Here is a 13978-nt window from a genome sequence, read left to right as displayed (position 1 = left end):
TTTAGTCCTGGTTTAGTCCTGGTTTAGATCTGTTTTACACCTGGTTCAGTCCTGGTTTAGACCTGGTTTAGACCTGGTTTCGTCCTGGCTCAGACCTGATTCGGTCCTGGTTCAGTCCTGGTTTAATCCTGTTTTAGTCCTGGTTCAGTGCTGGTTTAGTCCTGGTTTAAACCTGGTTCAGTCCTGGTTCAGTCCTGTTTTAGTCCTGTTACCTCCTGGTTTAGTTGTGTTTTAGTCCTGGTTTAGTCCTGGTTCAGTCCTGGTTCAGTCATGGTTTAGTCCTGGTTCAGTCCATATGCCGCGCAAAAGTCTGGCATCGCAGACCAGGATGAAGACCAGGACCAGGACTGAGACCGGGACCAGAATAAAGGAGAGGGGGACAGAGTCTGGTGTAGGTCCTTCTCTGTGAAGCTTATTTCTGTCTCTGTACTGTATAATATCAGCTCGTTTCCCACTGGAACAATGAGTATTTCCTCCATACTGAATGAAAGTTCATGTCTGTCTCAGCATTATACATCACTATCGAATATTTGCAGAAAGTTCAAAAATTTCAACTTTGGCAAATTTTGGGAGCCCTTTTGGGAATTCGCACGTCAATGGCAGATTTGCAAATTCACGCCACTCAAAATGCACAAATTGCACCGCCCAATTCGCGTCGCACCACAAAACTGCTGTGCTCAAACACAGTTGTGTTAGGTCATGGCTGCACTCACACTTGCACATCCAAACCGGGCCATAGGCCAAAGATGTCATCACACGGCACTGTTTGTTTACATGTCCTAATGCTTTTAGCGGAGAAAAAAAGTCCAGCGGCAAAAATATCTATTAAATAGTGAGGGTGATGTGCTTCCTTTTATGATACGTGCTCCTCCGTGAGTTTATGGATATAAAAACAGCATGGAGCAATGATAACCGCTGGAGACAAGAGGTGCAAAACTTCTGTCTGACACAGCTCCTATAGAAGAGTTGCATGTGCGCATACAAGAGCAAACATGCACGGTTTGATTGCATTCACACTGGACAAAGATGAAGTCCTAGTGTGAGTACACCCTACGGGTACGGTTGCTCATATACACGCACATACACAACTTTACTGTACGAGCCATGTCAGGTGTGCTGATGTTACTCATACAAGGAAAACAGTGAATAAAATCCGCTCCAAAACAGGCTGTTGGAGCCAGTTTATATTTATTTAAGAAATTATAAATTTGATCAAATTAAATAAATATAAACTGGCTCCAACATTCCGGCCCCTAATTGTTGTAGCTTTAGCAAAACAAATACCATATTTTAACTGTAGAGGGAGCCATAGACTCTTAAATTCAAATTAAATTAAAAAATAGCCAGTATTATCATAATCATATAATTTTAAACCAATGTAAGCCAACCAGAAAATCTTAAGTTTCTTAAGTTCAGCTAATAGTTCAAAGTTCTTTGTGTGTGTGTGTGTTTTGTTTTGTTTTTTTTAATCTGCGTCCTCCATGAGCAGACATAGTTTATTTATTGGTCGTTGCAAAATGTTGCTTTTTGTTTTAACCATCACACTTCTGACCAGACCTTTAGAGTCAGGGAAAGTCTTTAGGACACGTCCCATTAGCCAGGAGTTCCTTGGTGCCGTATCATTTACAATAAGGACCAGGTGACTGAAGCTGAAGGTTATTTTTGGTGTGATGCCGTTTACTTCACTGCTGCATTAAGGGAAGGTACTCTTTGGTCCACCATGTCCAAAACAGATCAGCAAGATATTGTGCCTGTCTCCATCTCCTCCTGCAGTACATGTCCTCCTTCACAAACACTCCAGGTGGCAGTGTGAATGTTTGCTTGAGGTGAAGCAGATGGTTAGGAGTGAGATCATTTGGGTCACTTGAGACAGTTGTTAGTTGCCGATTGTTCATGATGGCTGCCACTTCACTTAGTGCAGTCTGCAGTATCTCATCATCTATAGATTGTTGTCCTAGAATAGGTGAGAATTTTTTTCACCAATCTTATCAATCTTTCCCAAACTCCACCATGATGGGCAGCAAGTGCGGGGTTGAATGTCCATTTTATATCTTCTGCCAGAAATGCACTTTGGACTTTTCCAGGATCCAATTCCTTAAGTGCTTCTTTTAGCTCCTTATGTGTTCCTACAAAGTTGGTACTACAGTCAGTTCTGATGGTTTGTTCTGGTCCCTGTTGACAGATAAATCTCCTTATAACATTTATACAGGAGTCTGTAGTGAGTGAGTGAGCCCTGCTGACCAGGCATGTAAATATGACTCCCTATCTTTTCACTTGTGATCTGCCTCTTTTCAATGACCAAAGACCAAAATAGTCTATTCCAACATGACTGAAAGGTGGAACATCTGAGCACAAGCGGTCTTCAGGCAGATCTGCCATCTTTTGCTCTGTGGGCTTTGACTGCATGCGTCTACAGAATACACAGTTTTTAATGATCTTTCTGGCCAGAACATTGGCCTGAGGAATCCAGAAGCGCTCACATAGTCTGGAGAGCATGAGGTTTCTCCCCGAGTGTCCCACTGCCTGGTGAATATGGCGCAATAGAAGGTGAGACAGATGTGTGTGCTTGGGCAAGATGATCGGATTTCTCTGCTCCACTTCAAGTTTGTAGAGGCAGTGTTTTGAGCTCAAAGATTTTCCATCTTTGAGAAGATGCAGCTCTTGGTCAAAGTGTCTCTCTTGTTCAAATTGAATCAGAGCTCTTTCTGCTTATTTTATGTCTTTCACTGTCAGAGTCTGTGTGTCATCACTGTATTTTGTTTTTTTCACTCTTAAGTCTCTCTCTTTCCCTTATAAAGACTAGTTTTTTTTTCTTTTGACTCTTATTTAACAGTGTTTTCTTCATCATTAAAATCCATGCTGCAGCTCTCAACAGTTTGTTCCATGAAGAATAGTGGTTTATCAATGAGCAGATAGGAATTGTTTTTTTTCCACTTTCAGTGTGTTAACTGTGAAGTTTTTTCTCACCTCAGGATCATCTGGTGATATCTCTCCTGGATCTAGTGGGAATTTTGGACACTCACTCATGTTTTTCTCCAGAAAAGAAGGGCCTTTTAAGCATTTTGACCTCAGGAATGACTCCACATTTAAGCCACGTGACCCATCATCTGCAGGGTTTTCTCTTGAGTTGACATGTCTCCATTGTCTTGTGTGGGACAGGTCATGAATAAGTGCGGTTGGACACAAATGTATGAAATCTCTTGGTTTGGTTGTTAATATATTTCAATACAGATGTGCTGTTGGTCCAGAAGGTTGACTCTTTAAGAGGCATGTGTAGCTCTCGTTTCAGCATTCGGTCTATTTTTACTGCCAGTGTGGCTGCTGTCAGTTCCAGTCTTGGTATGGTGATTTGTTTGATGGGGGCTACTCTGGCTTTTCCAAACACAAAACCAAGATGGACATCACCCTGGTGGTTTGTATATCTGATGTAGCTTACAGTGCCATAGCCTAATTCACTTGCATCACAGAAATGATGGAGCTTAGCTTTGTGTACAGGGTCAAAGTTTTGAAGTTTTAGACATCTCTCCACATTAAATCCATTCAGCTGATTTAACTCATCACACCATCTTTGCCATCTTTGTCTTTGCTTTGAAAACTCATCAGGGATGATTTGATCCTAACCACACTTAGATTTACAGGCTTCTTGTAGGATCTGCTTAGCTTTGAGCACAAACAGTGCAAGGAAACCAAGTGGGTCATAGACTGAGATGACTGTAGACAGAATAGCTCTCTTTGTTGCAGGGTGACTCTTCAAAGCTACTTTAAAGGTAAATGTGTCACTTTTGAGCCTCCAGTGTATCCCGAGTGCTCTCTCCACTGCATGTGGCTCTTTCAGACTGTCTTTGTCCAGGTCTAGCAGCTCGATTGGACTCAGGAATTGATTCAATCACTGCATTACTATTGCTGACCCATTTATTTAGTGTGAAACCACCTTGTATACATGCATCTCCCAAATCTCTGCACAGTCTGATGGCCTGGTTCTCAGTTGGCACTCATTTGAGGCAATCATCAACATAAAACAACAACTCTTAACTTGAGCTTCTTCTTGTGGCGGACACCATAATGCGATATATACCATACATGGCCATTTTTCCCTTTCAGCTGTTCATTAGGCACCTTTTCTGCGTACCCTTTTTTTGAGAATGTCCTGCATGAATGCAATATATTCAGCAGCATAGATGAAGCGCCTTTTCAGACCTTGTAAGCGTTCTCTGGCTACTTCAGTGTTGTTGGGCATTACCTTGTTTTCATTTTTGAATGGCAAAGGTAAGTAGTAATGTCCTTCTCTAAGAGTAACATTGTGTGATGCTATTGACATGAACTGTTTGTCCTCCACAGACATCTCATTTTTCTCCTCATACCTATTTTCACAAAAATCCTGGTTGTATTGCTTTATGAGATCTTTCAACTCCATCACAGAAATCCTGTTGCTTGTTACTGTGATTGGTCCAGTGTGTTCTGCTGTGGTCTGGCCCTGTTTTAGCCGTCCACTCACAACCCAGCCCAGGAGAGTCTTAACTGCATATGGCCCATTGTTTTCACCGTTAACAACATGCCATGGCTCCAGTGCTTTGGGAATATCTGTCCCAATAAGAAGTTCAATGTCAGCATCAATCTCATTAAGTTGTATTTAATCAAGGTGTGGCCAACTTTTCATATCTTCTTTGGTAATGATATTGTCTTTGTAAATCCGCTCTCACCTTCAGTAAGAACTGTGTATATCCATAAACTCATGGAGGAGCGCATATCATAAAAGGACGCACATCAGCCTCATTATTTAATAGATATTTCTGCTGCTGGACTTTTTCTCTCCGCTAAAAGCGTTAGCACATGTAAACAAACAGCGCCGTGTGATGATGTCATCGGGCTGTGGCCCAGTTTGGTTGCGCAGGTGTGAGTGTGGGCCATAGAATCCTATGCAGTGTGCCTTTAATTACCTTTAATACATCATCACATAATCCATTCTTCTGAGGCACACCTCATAAGACACATTGAGGTATGAAGGCTCTCTTTCGTCATTGTTGAGTGTGCAGACCTTGAGGTGTTTTATTTTAGATAATAATATCTTAAAACTGAGATTACAAACTTGTGTGTTTCTGGTAAACATCTAGTGACCACTAAACATCCTCTTTCACAGCTGACTGGCAAGAAGACCAGATAAATGATAGCATGATGAAATTAACTTTTTGTATACTTTAACATGGGTATTGGCGTCACCATCATTTGTGTGTGCAGCAGCATTCAAATTGACTTAGCTCCTGGTAACAGTGGCAGTGATCGAATTGTAGCAACAGGCAGAGACAGAGAGGGGAAAGGTTAAAAACCAATGAGAGAAATTGTCGCTACGACAGCTTCTAGTAAAGAATGTCCAGCTCTGGCAGCCATGTTTTGGGTGTAAAATTCATTAGAACTTATACTGGGGAGCAGAGATTTTTTATTTTAATTTCCCCTTTAATACTATGATAATTGTTTTTGTGTGTTAGCTAATGCCCATGTTCATACTAATGTGAACACATTTTAGGTATTAAATTATTCTTTGTCAATGTCAATTTAAACACTTTAATCAAATAATTATCTGGCACTGTTTTTACATGATTTTCAATCAGAATTTTGCTCTTGCTTCATTCACAAGATGGCCACTGCATTTGCTATGGCAAAAGAATCCATATTCTCTGCAGGCCTTACAATACATCACTGTTCAAAACATTCAGATTAGCCTTTTCTTGACTGAATGCCATGAATATTGGCCATTATATGAAGTCCTGTATCTTTTGTCATTAATGAGGCTATAACTACTATTATATGTTGACTTACATAGTAAATACAATAAATACATACAAGCATAGCATCCACCTTTAATTGAAATCTCTCTCCTGGCCAATGTTCCTGGACTTTGTGAGAACACCAGGTAGCAGACTCATTTTATGGGAGAGGTTTTTCACTGTGCTTTAGTCCCACCAGGAGCTCACTGCAGAGGTTAACAATTCAGCTGGCCTTGCAGAGAGGAAAGAGACTAATGCCATAGCCGTGGGCCTGCCCTCTTGTATGAGTGTCCTCCTCGGGGACAGCGAAGAAGTCTGTGGAATCTGCACAGACAGGGATACGGGGATGCCTAAGCTACATCCCCGTATCATATCGTCAACATCTTTTACCTCCTTAACTTCGATTCTTAAGCTTAAAAAGATCTCAGATGTGTGTGCTCCTTTGATCATTTTTATTAGAAAGGATATGAATTGATTTTTAATAATTCATATCAATGAGATCACCTGCAGTCACAATGCCAAATGGTTTGTGTGTGTACTGTGTGTGTACTTGATTCTGTTTACTTGATTTTGAATATCAAATAACTTGCAGTATTTAAACTTATTTTGTTAACTGTTTTGACAAATCCTTTCTAAATTCCTGCAATCAAAAAATCGGTAAAGAAATTGTAATCACCTGAGTTTAGTAGACTGGATTTCTGAACAAGGATAAAACTGGCTTTTCTTTTTACCTCCCACTATTTTATTATGTTCATTTTTGATGTTTCACACCTTTGGGGAGAAGTAAAAGAAAGCTTGAAGACACCGACACAGTAATTTTCATTAGGGAAAAAAAGTTTAATTGTGAACCTTGAAATTAATTAAATGACTTTCCAATTGGGCCCATGGGCACACTGATTACATTTGGTTAATAAGAGGTCATTTGTCAAGGTCAGGCAGCGACGTCTATCCAGCTCCAATGGTCTCAGCACTGTTCTGGCATTGATTCAATACAACCTTCACTCAATAACAAACAACATTGAAGTCACGTTTGGCCCTGCGGCATTAATGCTCAGATTTCATCCCAAACTGATCCAACATTGGCACCTGTGGTAAAGACGACGCAGCGCCAATCAGATAAAGGAGCAGACATTCCCCTCAGAGCAAAATGACTGAATATAAAATCATAACATGGAAGAAGACCAAAGAATGCTGAAGTCTGCCACTGAATGCAAACAAGAAGTGCACTGCAAATGCGCTTTCTTGGTTGGTTGAGGAAATAGTATGTTGTGCACTGTGATCTAATAGGTTAGATCAGTATCAATATTGGTATATGTATAATAACCAAACTTTTTTTTTGTTTTTTGGGGGCTCAAGTCTGCCCTAAGCTTTCTGTCACACTCTGAGTTCCCTCTAACTCAAGTACTATAAATATTCAAATGAGATTTTCTTGTTTTAATGACATTGATGTCCAAAATCCTCCAAACCCTTTGATAGGATGTAAAATTTACAACCAACTCACTACACTGGTTTGAAGGACGTACAGGCAGATACCATATATGTTGATAGTCCAATGAATTCTGCTCTTGGGTTTTAGGGGCCAACAGATTGAAAATATTACACTGACCTTGCATGAATACATCAATAACACTGTGTTGAAGAGTTAATCTAGTGATTCTGATTTGTTTGACAGAACCACAGTGTAATTAAAATCAACCATCAAGCCGATGTATTGTTATATGTTTCGTGTTGAGCCATCAGGACTCTAAAATATGTGACAATAATCTGAAAGAGGCTTGTAAAGTGAAGACAGCCATTCGACCTTAGTCTACGACAGCGCCTGAGCATTGTGTCTTTAATGGATGGAAATACGGAGGAACATTCAGATAAATGCAGGTTTGATGCTTGTCTGATCTGTGCTTTCTGATCCTGTCCCTCTGAACTCCATTTTCCATTTTTGTGCTCCTAGTCTGAAATTGCCTCCCCCTCTCTCCGTCATACGCTGTCATCACACTTTGATCTAATTCCCTGGATATCACTCTTTTATCTCCACTGATCCTTCTATGTTGTTTGCACATCCTTTGTCAACTCTAATTCACATAAACAACGATGTTTAATCAACCAACTTCGCTGGAGTCTGACAGTATTTTTTCAACACATGTCTACAGAAAGTATAGTCTTAACCAAAAGCAGCAGTGTTTCAGATGGAGCTTCTGCTGGAGGTTACAGTTTTATAACAAACTAACTTGAACTTTGATGACAGAGAAAAGTAGCACTCTTGTTGTGAACATGTACAAGATTTGAGGTGAGCAGTGCTTACTCATGCTCTAACTAGAATGTCACAGTCAGTGTAAGCCATTCAGCTCACCTAATTAAAATCACAGTCATCTACTAAGTAGGCAAAGACACCCATCTTTCTTCTTGATCAATTTTGGAAAGCTGGAAAAAAAACTTGCTGGTGTCTTGGTGTAAACATCTATATTTACTATAATAAAACAAACTGTCACTGATGTTTTTGGATTATTGAGTTTGTGTCTCAAAATCTCATTTATAATTTAAATTGCTTGAATAAGAAAAAATAACATGGATGAATGAAATAAATATCAATAAAAATCAGTCAATATAAGATCAAGTGAAACCTAATTTAAACATTTTAAATGAAATGTTAAGTGTAAAATGTACATGTAAAGAATTATTGATTGAAAATTTTACAGAATTGTAAACGAAATGATTTTTGTATCAAGACATTAGCTGTTGAATAAACAGCATTATCATAAGGTGAGTCTTAAACAGAGTTTAATTTGGAGCCCATTTTATTGGCTGAAGCATTAACTATAACAGCAGATCAGAGGGCAATATCCCATGCCTCCTAACTGAGATGTCATGGATTCACCCTGTTTGCCTATATTCTAAATCAAAGTTGGATGGTTCCATGTGTGTATAGTACAGAGGTGCAAAATCTGTTGGGCACAAGTTTATGACTCAACATGAAAATCATTAACTACTTACCCAAAGAAGTATATTTAAATCATGAAAGCACTGAAACAACTGTTTCAGATCTTAAATATGGGAATGGCATGTAAGTCAGTCAATAAACAATTAGTGGCTCAATGATGGAGAAAGGTACAGATACTATATTTGAGACCAGCACTTGATTAAATGTTTCTTTATTATAGAGGAAACTATAAAGCAATAGCTTCCATTAATGAACCTCACACCTCTGCCGATGACTCTTAGTGAGAAGTAATAGCTCTACTTCAAAACACTTATCATTAATGGCAACTGTGTTATATGCTTTTGCAAAGAAGCAGAACTAATGGTAATGCAATCCCCTTTTGCCCAGGTCTCCAGTGTTTAGAGAAAGTCTTCAGCAGCTGAATTTGAAAATCAATAGATTGATTGAAATAGCTTTAGATACTGTATTTGACAGAGAAGTGAAGCTACATTACAAATCCATACATCCAACATTATGCTTCAATGTCACTTATCTCTAGAAAACTTAAGTGAATCATGTTTGAAGGGAAGAGGTTGTAGTTTACAAGTAAATCTTTAAATCTGTCTGTAATGTGAAAACAAAATGAATATGTTTTTATGCCCCTTCTCCCCATCTGTTTTGAATAGTCTGTCCCTAGCCATGAGTTTCAAATGAGTTTTTTTTTTTTTTTTTTTTATGTTCATAGCAATTAACAATTCCACAGGCTATGTTCTAGCTTAAACAAACTTCAAAATACCAAACAGAACAGCACTGCCAGGTGACTGAAAAGCACTTTCCTCTTCCATGTTTATATGGGCCACAATGCAATAACTTTCCCCCTTCACCAATTTATACAGACACTGACCTACCAACGTGCAACACCCTATGACCTGTACTAGTAGTAGGAAAGACAATGAAGCCCACATTTGAAAAAAGAGGAATTATAGAAATTTATATATTACCATGCTGTACCAGAAGTAAAAATAAGAATGATGTCACCACTTCCTGATGTTCCTGTTCCTGATGTTCCTGTTCCTGTTTGTGATTACATTAATCAAGCTAGTGAACTGTTAGTTGCAATTGTACATCCTGGGGCCACTGCATCCAACTATAGTGCCCTCCTCACCCAAAAGTCATTACTCATCTGCTACCCTGGATTCTACAAGTGTCAGAGGAATACCCACTAATCACACTTCCCCCAGTGCTGAGTGCCCCAACTCTGTCAAACCTGAGTAATTAAATATTTCATGTTTATTTAACAAGTCAGGAGATAACCCTTGTTTTCTAATAGTATTATGGCTGAGACAATAGCAAGCAAAAAACATTCTTATGATTATGATTGAATTTATAAAGGCCTCTTTAGAACAAGGCTTGACGTTAGACTCCATTCTTAAAGATGTTACTTATAGATCATTTGTTTTATTCTTTGCACCAAAATTTGTAATCCCTCTTGTAAATCAAACTGCTGTTTCATGAATCAAGAAAAGATAGCGATGAATAATTTCCACCTGCTACTTATTCTCAAATTCTAATAGAACTTTTAAGCTTTATAACTAGCAAATGCTCTGTGTCCCATTAAATATGCACACAAAAAGAGACACAAAGCAGGAGAACTCTTCAGTGTACTTTAATAGTTTAAGAAATTGTGACTTCCAAAACGGACAGGATTTTCTATCAGTCATCTATAAGATAACACATCTTAATTTGTATACAAAACAGAGAGGAGCAGTGGTTTCTTTATTAATGTAATTATAGCACCAGACTCAACTAGTTTTACTTCACATTTCAGATCCGTTCACCAGCAACCTATACCCAGTTATACATCATGCATGGGAGGTTTTGACTTTGTTGTAGAATTTAGGAATGAACCACAACTTCAGCATCTTAAAACATTGTATGTATAGTCTATGTTGCTCTAAATTTTGCCATCTGCTCATGGTTTTTGGTTCAAGACTCTTCTTTTTATAGATGCCTTTTCTGACCACTATTTATATTGTTTAATGATCAAATGTTTTGGCTTTATATCTGGAAGAAAAGTAACATGCTACGAGCTTCTTACAAATACATTGCATTGCAGCAAGCTTTATATGATTTTCTCAAGTTTCAGTCAATAATCGCCGATTTGTCTGATATACTGTATTTCTCGGGTTTCCAGATAATATCACTATGAATTATTTAGTATCACACAAGGCCGAGTGTATCTTAATTTATGAAGCACTTTTCTTCTCTTCCTCTCCAGATGCTTTCAAAACACTAGTGGCAATCACAAGATTATAGGGATGAATAAATGGTTTTATGAAAAGAAAATAGTTCAAAAGTTAAATTGATATTCGTTTGAATAAGAAAATTTTAAAAGAATATCATCACATTTTAATATTTTTAAGAGGTAAAAAACAACAATAACAACGTGAACCATATTTCACCTTCACCATATGTTCACACCAGGTTTATGGAAAAAGGTGCATGTGACAACTTTGTATTGGCAACAGTGTGCTTCATATGCAGTTTGAGAACAACATCAGTTCTATCTTTGCTCTAAGTGAGTCTGCCTTGTTTGTGTAAGGCCGGGCTTTGTGAACACTGCTAAGCCACATCTGAGTGGAGTTGAGAACAAAGTGTGAGCCTCCTAATGAGACCTAAACTAGGCCAGCAGCAGCAGAAAGGCCAGAGCAGTGTGCAGAGCTGCTGACACAGACACAAGGCAGAGCAGAGAGGCAGTGGGACCAGGACCAAGCATAGCCGTTAGCCAGGTGTCTGGGGTCCCTCTGATCCCTGTGCAGTCAGGGAATGTTTCAGTTAATGTGCTGTGGCCTGTCCTGCTCCACAGTGATCAGGAAGAGTACCCATGTGTGCAGGATTTTACTGCACAAACAGGGATTCACACTGTGGAGTCTTTCTACTAATTTAACAAAAGTGCTAGAATGCAGAATAAAACATAAAGGACTTGAGACCAGTTTGGCCCTGATGTACGGAATTGGGTGTTTTATTTAGTTCTAAATATGAACCTCTCTAAACATTTAATCTTTTATCTGTAGGCCTATGTATGACAGCTCTGAAAACATCCCCTCTTAACACAACTGAGTGCTTGGCCTTACCTTCAGTTAGACCCATGTGGATGCTCCAATAGTTCTGGAGGCACTGCAGCTCCTTCTTCATGCCTCTCTTACAGCGGCAGTCATATAGTGGAGAGTCCTGCAGTACCTCTAGCGCCCCCTGGCACTCCTTGGATGCGAGCATGGCACTACGCTCCTTGTCTCCTCCAGACAGGCACTGGCGCATGATCCGGTAGCGGGAGCTGCACTGGCTGTTCTGGTTGCACATTTCAGAGGCTCTCACACAGTCCAAAGGTTCTCTCCAACCCGGAGGGACCAGCTCTGAGTCGCACACCAGCACCTCTGCATAGGGACCAGAGGCACACATGACAACACATTCTTAGGAAGGGTCTGCTGCTTATGCTCCAGCTATAGTCATTATTTAGTATTTATACAGAGCCTTTTCACACTACAGTATCAACTGGGATTTCCTTGTCAAAAGTAAAAATTTTCACTTTGTATCGTAAAGGTTTCTTGGGCTCTAAAAGCAGCCATCATTGCCAGGCTCCTTTCAGCTTACAGCCAAAACCAATTATATGGAGCTGCATCAGAGATTTACATAAGGAAGCACTAAGCAGCTGTGGTGGTCGCTGTCAAAATAATATCTTTATAGCTCATGTCTAAATCATTTTCAATTTATGATGTCTTTTCAGTGCATGTTTCAATGCAAAATTAGGACACTTATTTAATGGCAGGAGTAATCTAAATTGATTGATTGATTGAGATGATTCATTTGTTACCATAGCAACAAAGCTTCTGTTCTATTGTTGAAGCTAGAGGAGGTTTCAAGTATTGAAGGCCCTTTTTTTTTGGATAAAATAATTTCAGCTCTATTGCAATTCATGAGTAGAAGCAGGCTAGTGAAATACAATACCAGGACCAGCTGTCAATTAAAGTGTTAACAGGTGGCCTTTAGTGGTTCAACAGATTATCTTTGGCAAGACAAAAGCCATGAGGGAAATAAAACTAATAAAACTAAACAACTGAGCGTAATAAACAACAAGGGCCTATTTTGTCAAGGCAGGTAACTGTGTGAGTGTTTATCTGTTTGACAATGAAGCGTCAGACCAGAGCAGCGCTAACAGAACCAGGAGACTCAGGATGCGGCTGCTCCAGCACCACGGACAGCGCCACTGCCCACATCCACAACTCTGCGCTCTAACGCATAACCCAGTGAATACTGATGATGCTCAGCAGCATGAGGGTGGAAAACAATACTAACGACTTTACGAAGAACACTGAGCTTTCTAGAGAACTGTATCAAAGTTTTTAACACAGAAAATGATCTTTAAAAGCATCATGATTAAATGATTGAATATCAGAGAGGCCAGTCCCGTGACTGTGCCGCAGGTGGTTGTAGGTTACTTACCAAAAAGAATCACCAGAGTGATATGATTAAGCGCGGTCATTTTGCGTATATCCGTAGTCCCAGCAGTCATAGGCAATGAGTAAAGTGGCTTCTTTCCTTTTCTAGTTTTTCAGTTCTTTTTTCCTGGGTTTGGTGCTGAGACACAGGAGAGTAAAATTGTCAGCGGCATGCTGGAGCGACCATGTGCCTCTGGGGAAGTCACAGCCTTAAGCTCACCGCGAAACAGTGGCCCCACTTAGAGCTACGCCGAGGGACGCTCGTCACCAGTAAAGAGATGTGTATTTTCCCAGGTTTTACTTTATCCAAGAACGTAGTCCGAGAGAAGAAATTCCATTCTTTTGGATTTAGGAGACGTTTGGCACTCAGGTTTGATCCTTGAAACGTCCTTCAGCTTCAACAACAACTTTTGTGATTCCAGTCGAGGCTTCTATTCAGCTGAATTTGAGTCAAGTGTGCCAAGGAGCACATCACTTACATTACGTACTCCATTCGTTACCACGCGCTAAAATTGTCCTGTAACAGTCTTTAGTCTTTATACAGTATATCCCACTATTACAGAATGCGTTAAGTCCGTGCGACATAAACTGTGTTAAGGACCAGCACGTGCTTCGTCAGCGTCTCCAAATGTCTCGTGCGCTCTCACGCCGCTGAAACGCGAGTCCACAGTGAAGAGAGTCCGGTCCCGTCGCAGTCTCTCCGCTCCAGCCCCCTCCTCCTCTGCTGCTCCTCTGTTCTTCTTTTCACCAGGTATCTAAAAATCACGTGCCTCTTGCCTTCTGTGTGACCCTGAACATTAGAAATG

General features: G+C 39.8%; 1 protein-coding gene across 1 annotated transcript in view; it reads right to left on the bottom strand.

Annotated features, from left to right (window-relative positions):
- gfra2b (GDNF family receptor alpha 2b) overlaps nucleotides 1-13007 on the bottom strand; it is a 55754-nt gene extending 42747 nt beyond the window's left edge. Inside the window, exons 1-2 of the mRNA XM_055153818.1 lie at nucleotides 12971-13007; nucleotides 11811-12110 (exon numbers count right to left, since the gene is read on the bottom strand). Of these exons, the coding sequence (XP_055009793.1) occupies nucleotides 11811-12110; nucleotides 12971-13007 (337 nt within the window). The remainder of the gene's footprint in view (nucleotides 1-11810; nucleotides 12111-12970) is intronic.
- Nucleotides 13008-13978: the final 971 nt, after the last annotated feature.

Source organism: Boleophthalmus pectinirostris, unplaced genomic scaffold (assembly GCF_026225935.1).
Source record: "Boleophthalmus pectinirostris isolate CB_2022bp ecotype Guang Dong unplaced genomic scaffold, ASM2622593v1 HiC_scaffold_18, whole genome shotgun sequence".
Classification (NCBI taxonomy): Eukaryota; Metazoa; Chordata; class Actinopteri; order Gobiiformes; family Gobiidae; genus Boleophthalmus; species Boleophthalmus pectinirostris.
This window is presented reverse-complemented; position numbering and strand designations above follow the sequence as displayed.